At 35.3% G+C, this 8171-nt stretch overlaps 1 protein-coding gene across 1 annotated transcript in view; it reads right to left on the bottom strand.

Moving 5' to 3' along the window:
- Nucleotides 1-7785, bottom strand: part of wdr11 (WD repeat domain 11) — a 153299-nt gene extending 145514 nt beyond the window's left edge. Inside the window, exons 1-2 of the mRNA XM_016567154.1 lie at nucleotides 7583-7785; nucleotides 4668-4779 (exon numbers count right to left, since the gene is read on the bottom strand). Coding sequence (XP_016422640.1) covers nucleotides 4668-4779; nucleotides 7583-7680 — 210 coding nt within the window. The 5' untranslated portion in view covers nucleotides 7681-7785. The remainder of the gene's footprint in view (nucleotides 1-4667; nucleotides 4780-7582) is intronic.
- Between the last annotated feature and the right edge of the window lie 386 nt (nucleotides 7786-8171).

Here is an 8171-nt window from a genome sequence, read left to right as displayed (position 1 = left end):
ATTGTTAGCTATTTTCTTAGTGGTTGATTTAGACCATGTGACTCTTGGGTTAGAGGTTAACCAGAAAATAATCGCAGTGTTCCAGATTTTCTCCATGCAGTTGTCCAAGAAGTTCTTTACTCTATTTCCTTTGCGTTTTGTGCCTTGGAAAGGCTTTGCCTGTAAGTCTATTACTTTTCTTCAGTGTTTGAAAGAATGTATATGCACGTATAAATGTGAAATTCATAAGCTAAGAGTTTAAAACTATTACTCTTCGGTGATAGAGTGTTGCGTAGATGGAACACGCATCTAGGACAGAATAGTAATACAAAGGACAAAGAAGAAAATAATCAGGAGGAGAAGAATGCAGAGCTCTTGCTATAGATATTCTTTTTATACCTTGTCACATTAAAATACCAAGCATTACATTATTCTATGAAGGAAAATGTACAGCTCATTCAGTCAAACTGACAGATTATTTGTAGTGTCAATTTATGATGTTAACATTTGTCAACTATCCAGCAAAATCCCGTAAGTAGAGGTCGACGATTTGATCGGCCGGCCGATTAATCGGGCCGATTTTTGGCATTTTTAAAATTAATCGGCGTCTGCCGATTGTGCTGCAAATTAGGCTGATTTCTAGGCAGGCGCACTTGCGGGCAGCTAAGCGTCGTTGTGGAATGCAGGAGAACCTCTCTCCCTCTGAGGCTGCGTGAGACGGAGCAACTCAGACTCTGCAGCTGCGCCTTGTTTGCACAGCTTCGACTAATGATGGTAGGGCAAAACAGATAATTTTGAAAGCATAATTACATTTTACCCTACTAGAATTGATGCTGGAAAGTTATCATATTCATGAGTGCAACAAGTCATTTGCATGTGAAAGTAGAAACAATTCAGACGAAACATCTGGGCTGATTAAAATGTGCACGTTAACTTTCCGCATTAAATATGTCTGTAGGTCCGACAATAGCCTCCACGATCTCATCGCTCGTGGCCAGTGCACTCTTAAGTAGTTATGAGAACTCTTTTATTTTTGTTATCACTTAGATTTTGCCATTTGACTTATAGCAGCGTCTAGTGTTTCCTATACATTGAGTTATTTGTGGCGACTTGTCACAATATATAAAAAGCGACCGCTGCAAATGGATTTTCCAAAAGGCTTAGGCTATAATTCGTTGAATAAACTGAGCATGGCACGTTTCAAAATTAAAATGCAGCGCAGGTGTTTTTATATGAATGTATCTTTGAAAAGAACCGACTGTCTTCAGAAAAGCTTTGATGTCATTTTCATTTCTTCTTTCTAGTAATGACTGATAAAGTAGCGTTGCGCTTATTTGCGCAGCGCTTATTTGATTACAACCGTTACCGGGGAAACCGCTATATCTCCCGCTCCAACAGTGCCACCTGCTGTCAGAGAATGAATTTGCATTTGCAAGTCTGTGGGAAACACTGGTGTCTGTCAGCAAACATAAACAAAAAGCATGCTTCAGAACTGTTATGAGAAGGTGCTTAAGTTTTGAGCCATGTATTATTGCTATGAATTAGGCTACTACAACTACTACTATTACTTTCTTGTACCCTGCAATAAACATTTACTCAAACTCTCTTTTATGAGATGAAGGGGGAAAAAAATTGGCCAAACATATCTGCATCATATATCGGTCATCAGCTGCTCTGATTTCTAAATATCCGCATCAGCCAGAGAAAAACCCATATCGGTCAACCTCTACCCATAAGTGGCACTTTCCACGGACGAGAATCCATGAAAAGCATTATTACACCATTTCTCTAAGGCTGCACAAAATATTAAAACCATTTCACAAAATATTAAAATCATACTAAACCAAATCATACCATAGACAGTGTTATTGTGAATTCGCAAATGCTGCGATCCAATTAAATAAATATATGCGCCGCAGGTTTAATATGTACTACTACAACTACTACTATTACTTTCTTGTACCCTGCAATAAACATTTACTCAAACTCTCTTTTATGAGATGAAGGGGGAAAAAAATTGGCCAAACATATCTGCATCATATATCGGTCATCAGCTGCTCTGATTTCTAAATATCCGCATCAGCCAGAGAAAAACCCATATCGGTCAACCTCTACCCATAAGTGGCACTTTCCACGGACGAGAATCCATGAAAAGCATTATTACACCATTTCTCTAAGGCTGCACAAAATATTAAAACCATTTCACAAAATATTAAAATCATACTAAACCAAATCATACCATAGACATAGTGTTATTGTGAATTCGCAAATGCTGCGATCCAATTAAATAAATATATGCGCTGCAGGTTTAATATGTAGTTTATTTATAGGTTATGTGCATCTCCGTGGAGTGGCTCCGTTCACAGTAAATGCTGCTCCACACAAACAGTTATAATTTACATGAGCGGACTGTCTCAAACTCCATCTTTGCATATACTGTGAGTCTGAGTTGCCTATAATATTCAGCTGGGAACAATGTGCACCATTCTATCAGATTTATAAATTAAATCATTTATAAACCTACACCAACACAGGATAATACATCATTATCTTTCTAAATATGATGTCTGTTTATCATGACAGAATAAAAGTATAAACCCTCGCTCTTAGTTTGCATGTTTTGATGTCCACATGTTCTTGTTCGAAATATCACAGTGGCTGTAGTAGCATTTCTATCATAAAAAAGTGGCCAAATATTAAAGATTAAGTGGACATTTGAATTAAATGTTTAGTCAATCGATTAGTCAATCTGTTTTAGTCGATCGTCAGGCCATTTGTGCCCTCTGCAGGGATTTGATATAATACATAACGTACATATGTTAAGATTGTTGCATTACATTATGTATTTTAACTGTTTTGTTCAATAAAACCATATGATTACTTACTTTTGATATTTGAACCAATTATCATTGCCTCTTTGCTATTATTTATGTATTTTAAGCCATTTTAAAGTGTTTTAAAGTTAACAAAAAATTATCCAATTACTTGATTAATCATCAGAATGATCGACCGATTACTCGATAACCAAAATAATTGTTAGTGACAGCACTAAAACCAACTTGATGACACTTGCAATGCTTTATGGCAGTGGTTCTCAATCTGGGGTACACGTATACCTGGGGGTAGTAGGAAGTGACGGGGGGATACATGAACAAAATACTGAAATGTCCTGTTAATTTAATTATATCGCACTCTTAAATATAATTCAACTGAGCATGTGTTTCTTACAGGCAAAATATATAAGTGCGTGCCCCTTCCAGTGTACAAAAAAAAATGGTAGTGCCATATCGGGACGTGCGCTCTGTTACGGATTAAAAGAGAGGAATAAAATATTTAAGGTAAGGCGGCAAATAGGTAAGCTTAAAAGTTTAGAAGGAGAGGAGGGTTGCATTGTCAATTTTAACATGTATGAAGGACGTTAAATGGCTGGTGGGGTGGGGGGGTACGCGACTGTAAAAAGTTTGAGAACCACTGCTTTATGGGAATAGTGAGCCCTGTTTGCCATGATATTTGTTACTATAACAGGAACTTCTCTACGGTGTCCGAGAAGTGCAAAACAAATCACAATTCTGAAAACAAAATAACAAATCAGAAAACACAACGACAATGAAATAAGATATACAGCTCTCCGCTTGCAGCGCGTCAGTCATGCTCGTCATGAAAGTGAGTGAAACACACACACAAACACACATTTTTAAAATTAAATAATACATCATTAATAGCGGTTCACTTCCGTGATTTGGTACGATTGCGTTCATATCAGCAGCAAATTGTATTTATATTCTCCCCTTTAAATTCTCTCTGCCCCACAAAAATCCCAATTTAGCACACCTCTGCCTGTTTTTTTTTGTGGTTTTTTTGCATTAAATAGCAAAAGAAAATTGCCACGATAGTGTTTTAATGACTGTTGTCACATGAAAAGATATAATAAAATATTTACAAAAATGTGAGGGGTGTACTCACTTCTGTGAGATACTGTGTATATATATATATAAAAAGAGAGAGAGACTGAATGGCAGTCAGAAGAGAGCACCATGTCAAATTTACCGTCACTCCCATAGACACTGTATTAGAAACACTCTCCCATTAGCGTTAACTAGTTTTTTATAATCTGATTCAAAGGTAATATAAGTACAGTGTTGTAAACTTACATGCATATTTTTTATTCCATAGTAAGGGCAATTCATACAATACATTTAAACTGTGTTACTTTAAGACCATCTCCAAACTTTCTACCACTACTCTGCTGTTCTTCCTGTACACCTTGATTGACAGATGTCTCGTCCAGTCAGCAGTGAGTAATCTATTCTCACACCAATGGCGCGGTCTCAAACTATACCTACCTCTTCCGGTTTGTCTGATTTGTCATTGTGTTTTCTGACTTGTTATTTTGTTTTCGGATTTGTCATTGTGTTTTCTGACTTGTTTTAATGTTTGCGGAATTGTTGTGTTTTCTGATTTGTTATTTTGTTTTTTTAGATTTGTATTTGCGTTTGTAATTTGTTATTTTGTTTTCAGAATTGTGATTTGTTTTGCACTTCTCGGCTACCGTACTTCTCTGATGGTAAATGTTCCTTTGGTATTATAGCAAATTAACCAAGGAAAGCATAAGTTTACTGTTCAACTTTCTGTTTTGGTCAAATGAACAATGCTGTGCGACAGTGTGTGAACAAACATTTAAACCTCACCTTGACTACACTGGCTTTGTGTCTCTCCAGGACCTGAATGGTCTGAGCCGTTTTTGGATCAATGATGAGGATACTAGAGTGACAGCCTTGAGCGATCAGTCCCTGCCATCCCCTAAGCAGGAAGAGAGGAAACAGTATCAGAGGAAAAGGAAAACAGTATCAGAGAGAACCTAACAAGTTGAGAAATTATAATGTATATAAACACATTTATAAAACATTTTATAAAATAAAGGCCTATTACTTTCTCTCTCTCTGGGAAATTTTAATTGTCCACCATCAAAAATCGTCATATTGCACACCCCTAACTTTACATCTTTTTTTCTAAACAGTATAATAGGGTAATTACGTGTCAAATCAACCAAATTTCAACAAGTATAGCAATGAAAGCAATGAGTAAATTTCACTTGACAAATTTCACCTGAGATTCAGAGCCAAATTACAGGGGGGTAAAAATGACTTCAGAAAGATGGCAGCATCATTATGTTATTTTCACTCAGAGATTTGTAATTTGTATTTTCACACAGAGATTGGTAAATTTATTCAAATCTGTTGAATTTATGTTTTTTATTAATTTATTAATTAATATGTTTATCTTTGTTGTATTATATGCCAATGTTGACTGTTCAAAAATGGAAAAAAAGCACATTTTTTATTTCTTTTTTTTTTCTCTAAAGTTAAAGTTTGCATGTCTGTAACTCAAGAAGTTTTAAAGATATCTCAATGCCCTTTTAGATTTTGGATTTTAACAAACTTTTATTTTGGTATCTTCATTTTTAAGGCTCTATATGGTTCATTTCCAGAGATAAAGGGCTCTCAACATGGTTCCGGGGGTAAAAGTTTAAATTGTACACAAATTCAACAAATTGGACATTGAGTTGCATTGGGCTCCCCATATCTCTGGAAATGAAACAAATGGGACCTTAAAAATTAAAATTACAAAAGAAAAGTTTATTAACTCATTCCCCGTCAAACACAGAATTTTCCAGGTTCCTGTGTTTTCACTGTTATACACTTGGCGCTATTATGCACCTCCTGGATGAGTCCAGAATCTCAGAAATGAGCGAGCTCATATGTAAGCAGATGCATATGAAAAATAATGCAATCATCAACAATAAACACTATATAAATAAAAACTGCCTAATGTTACCGAGTCAAATGTCAATCGAGGGAGTGCTAAAGGACTGTGCAAGCTTTGGGGGTGCTAATGGAACCGATCTACTGCATATTTGCTTTGATAATCTTAATGAATGTGATCCATATGTAAAATTTGATAAAAACCCGATTTTCTCAGCTTTTTGCTCAAAATGTTGCTTTTTTTATGAAACACACCTGCGTTAAAGTGTTGATAAAAAAAATGCTTGAAGCTAGAATAAAATTGGGGTTTTTTTTTTTTAAGTAGAGGTTCTGTTCTTTATTTTGATGATTCAAAAATGGAAAAAAAGCACATTTTTTATTTCTTTTTTTTTTCTCTAAAGTTAAAGTTTGCATGTCTGTAACTCAAGAAGTTTTAAAGATATCTCAATGCCCTTTTAGATTTTGGATTTTAACAAACTTTTATTTTGGTATCTTCATTTTTAAGGCTCTATATGGTTCATTTCCAGAGATAAAGGGCTCTCAACATGGTTCCGGGGGTAAAAGTTTAAATTGTACACAAATTCAACAAATTGGACATTGAGTTGCATTGGGCTCCCCATATCTCTGGAAATGAAACAAATGGGACCTTAAAAATTAAAATTACAAAAGAAAAGTTTATTAACTCATTCCCCGTCAAACACAGAATTTTCCAGGTTCCTGTGTTTTCACTGTTATACACTTGGCGCTATTATGCACCTCCTGGATGAGTCCAGAATCTCAGAAATGAGCGAGCTCATATGTAAGCAGATGCATATGAAAAATAATGCAATCATCAACAATAAACACTATATAAATAAAAACTGCCTAATGTTACCGAGTCAAATGTCAATCGAGGGAGTGCTAAAGGACTGTGCAAGCTTTGGGGGTGCTAATGGAACCGATCTACTGCATATTTGCTTTGATAATCTTAATGAATTTGATCCATATGTAAAATTTGATAAAAACCCGATTTTCTCAGCTTTTTGCTCAAAATGTTGCTTTTTTTATGAAACACACCTGCGTTAAAGTGTTGATAAAAAAAATGCTTGAAGCTAGAATAAAATTGGGGGGTTTTTTTTTAAGTAGAGGTTCTGTTCTTTATTTTGATGAATTGCATGTCCAGATATTCATACAACAAAATATTATGTGGGCCATAAAATTTTAGGAAAAAAAAAAGATCAGAAATGCTGGTGGTAGCTGGCAACTTTTTTCAAAAACGCTGGCAGGGAAAGAGTTAAGAATCAGAATTTAAAATGATATTGACATATCTTTAATATTTCTTGAGTTACAGGCACACAAACGTTGGAAAAAGAATATTTATGGCACACAGACAGATCTGTTCTATGCAGTTGTTTTGATACAGGGAAACCAGATACATTTCTAGTTTCAACATTTTTTGTTCTTCATACATTTCTCTTTAAAAGAAAAAAAAACTATCAGCCGGGGACATTTGGTTGTGTTGACACAGGATACACACTAATTTGTTCAGCAAGAATGTACATACATTTTTTTTAATGGTAACGACACACGAGTGTTGTCATGTAATGCGCGTAATCTTAATATTAACAACCATTTTTATTATTGCCATTGACGTGATGAATGTGAATACACTGAATACTCAATATATAATGCAACATCACGCAATCAAAAGAAGATTAACGTGACAGCTCGATTACGCTAAATTTCGATTTCTATTTAAAAATGAAAATGTACCGCATGCCTACGCAAGCAACGCGTTGTTGTAAACTGCAAACTCTGTGGGTTTGTTGACAGTCTGCAGAAGCTAAAGCTAACGTACTCACCAGTCTACTGCTGTCTTGTTCTGTAAATTAAGGGTTCCGGTCAATGTTCGTGCAGCCAGTTTAATATTGACCGTGTATGGAATCATGGTTGAAGCCATATGTCAAAACTACATGAAAAAGTGGAACGTTTTGGTTCGTTAAATGTAAAGAATTGTCCAGCTGTGTTTTAAGGAAATGTTTGCGGTGCGTTTCATTACTGTTCCGTCCAGAAAATGTTCCGTCAAATCTATAGTACCTCCGGGTTACAATGCCGTACTTGTCATGCACCCCATCGTACATGTGTCTTAATATACTGAATACAAAAATAAACTTACTGTTTTTAAAAACGTTTATTTTGTATTATTATCACACTAATATATTTTGCCATTTTGTGTAATATCACTTTAGGTAGGAAGTCGGTTCCTTATCCTATTAATGTAAAACTGTAAGATTGATATAGTTTATTTGTCTTACTTTTTTTAACTGTTCACTTGTTATTGCCTTGTTTAGCCGCTGAATGTTTGACTGATGTTATAGAAAATTACAGAATTTTTTTCCCCCTATTTTTTGCCCATTAAAGAAGTTATAGGCCTACAGTTTTATACCTGCT

The sequence above is a fragment of the Sinocyclocheilus rhinocerous genome, unplaced genomic scaffold (genome assembly GCF_001515625.1).
Source record: "Sinocyclocheilus rhinocerous isolate Xijiao unplaced genomic scaffold, SAMN03320098_v1.1 scaffold552, whole genome shotgun sequence".
Taxonomy (NCBI): Eukaryota; Metazoa; Chordata; class Actinopteri; order Cypriniformes; family Cyprinidae; genus Sinocyclocheilus; species Sinocyclocheilus rhinocerous.
Note: the sequence above shows the minus strand (reverse complement) of the source record. Positions and strands in the feature narration are given on the sequence as shown.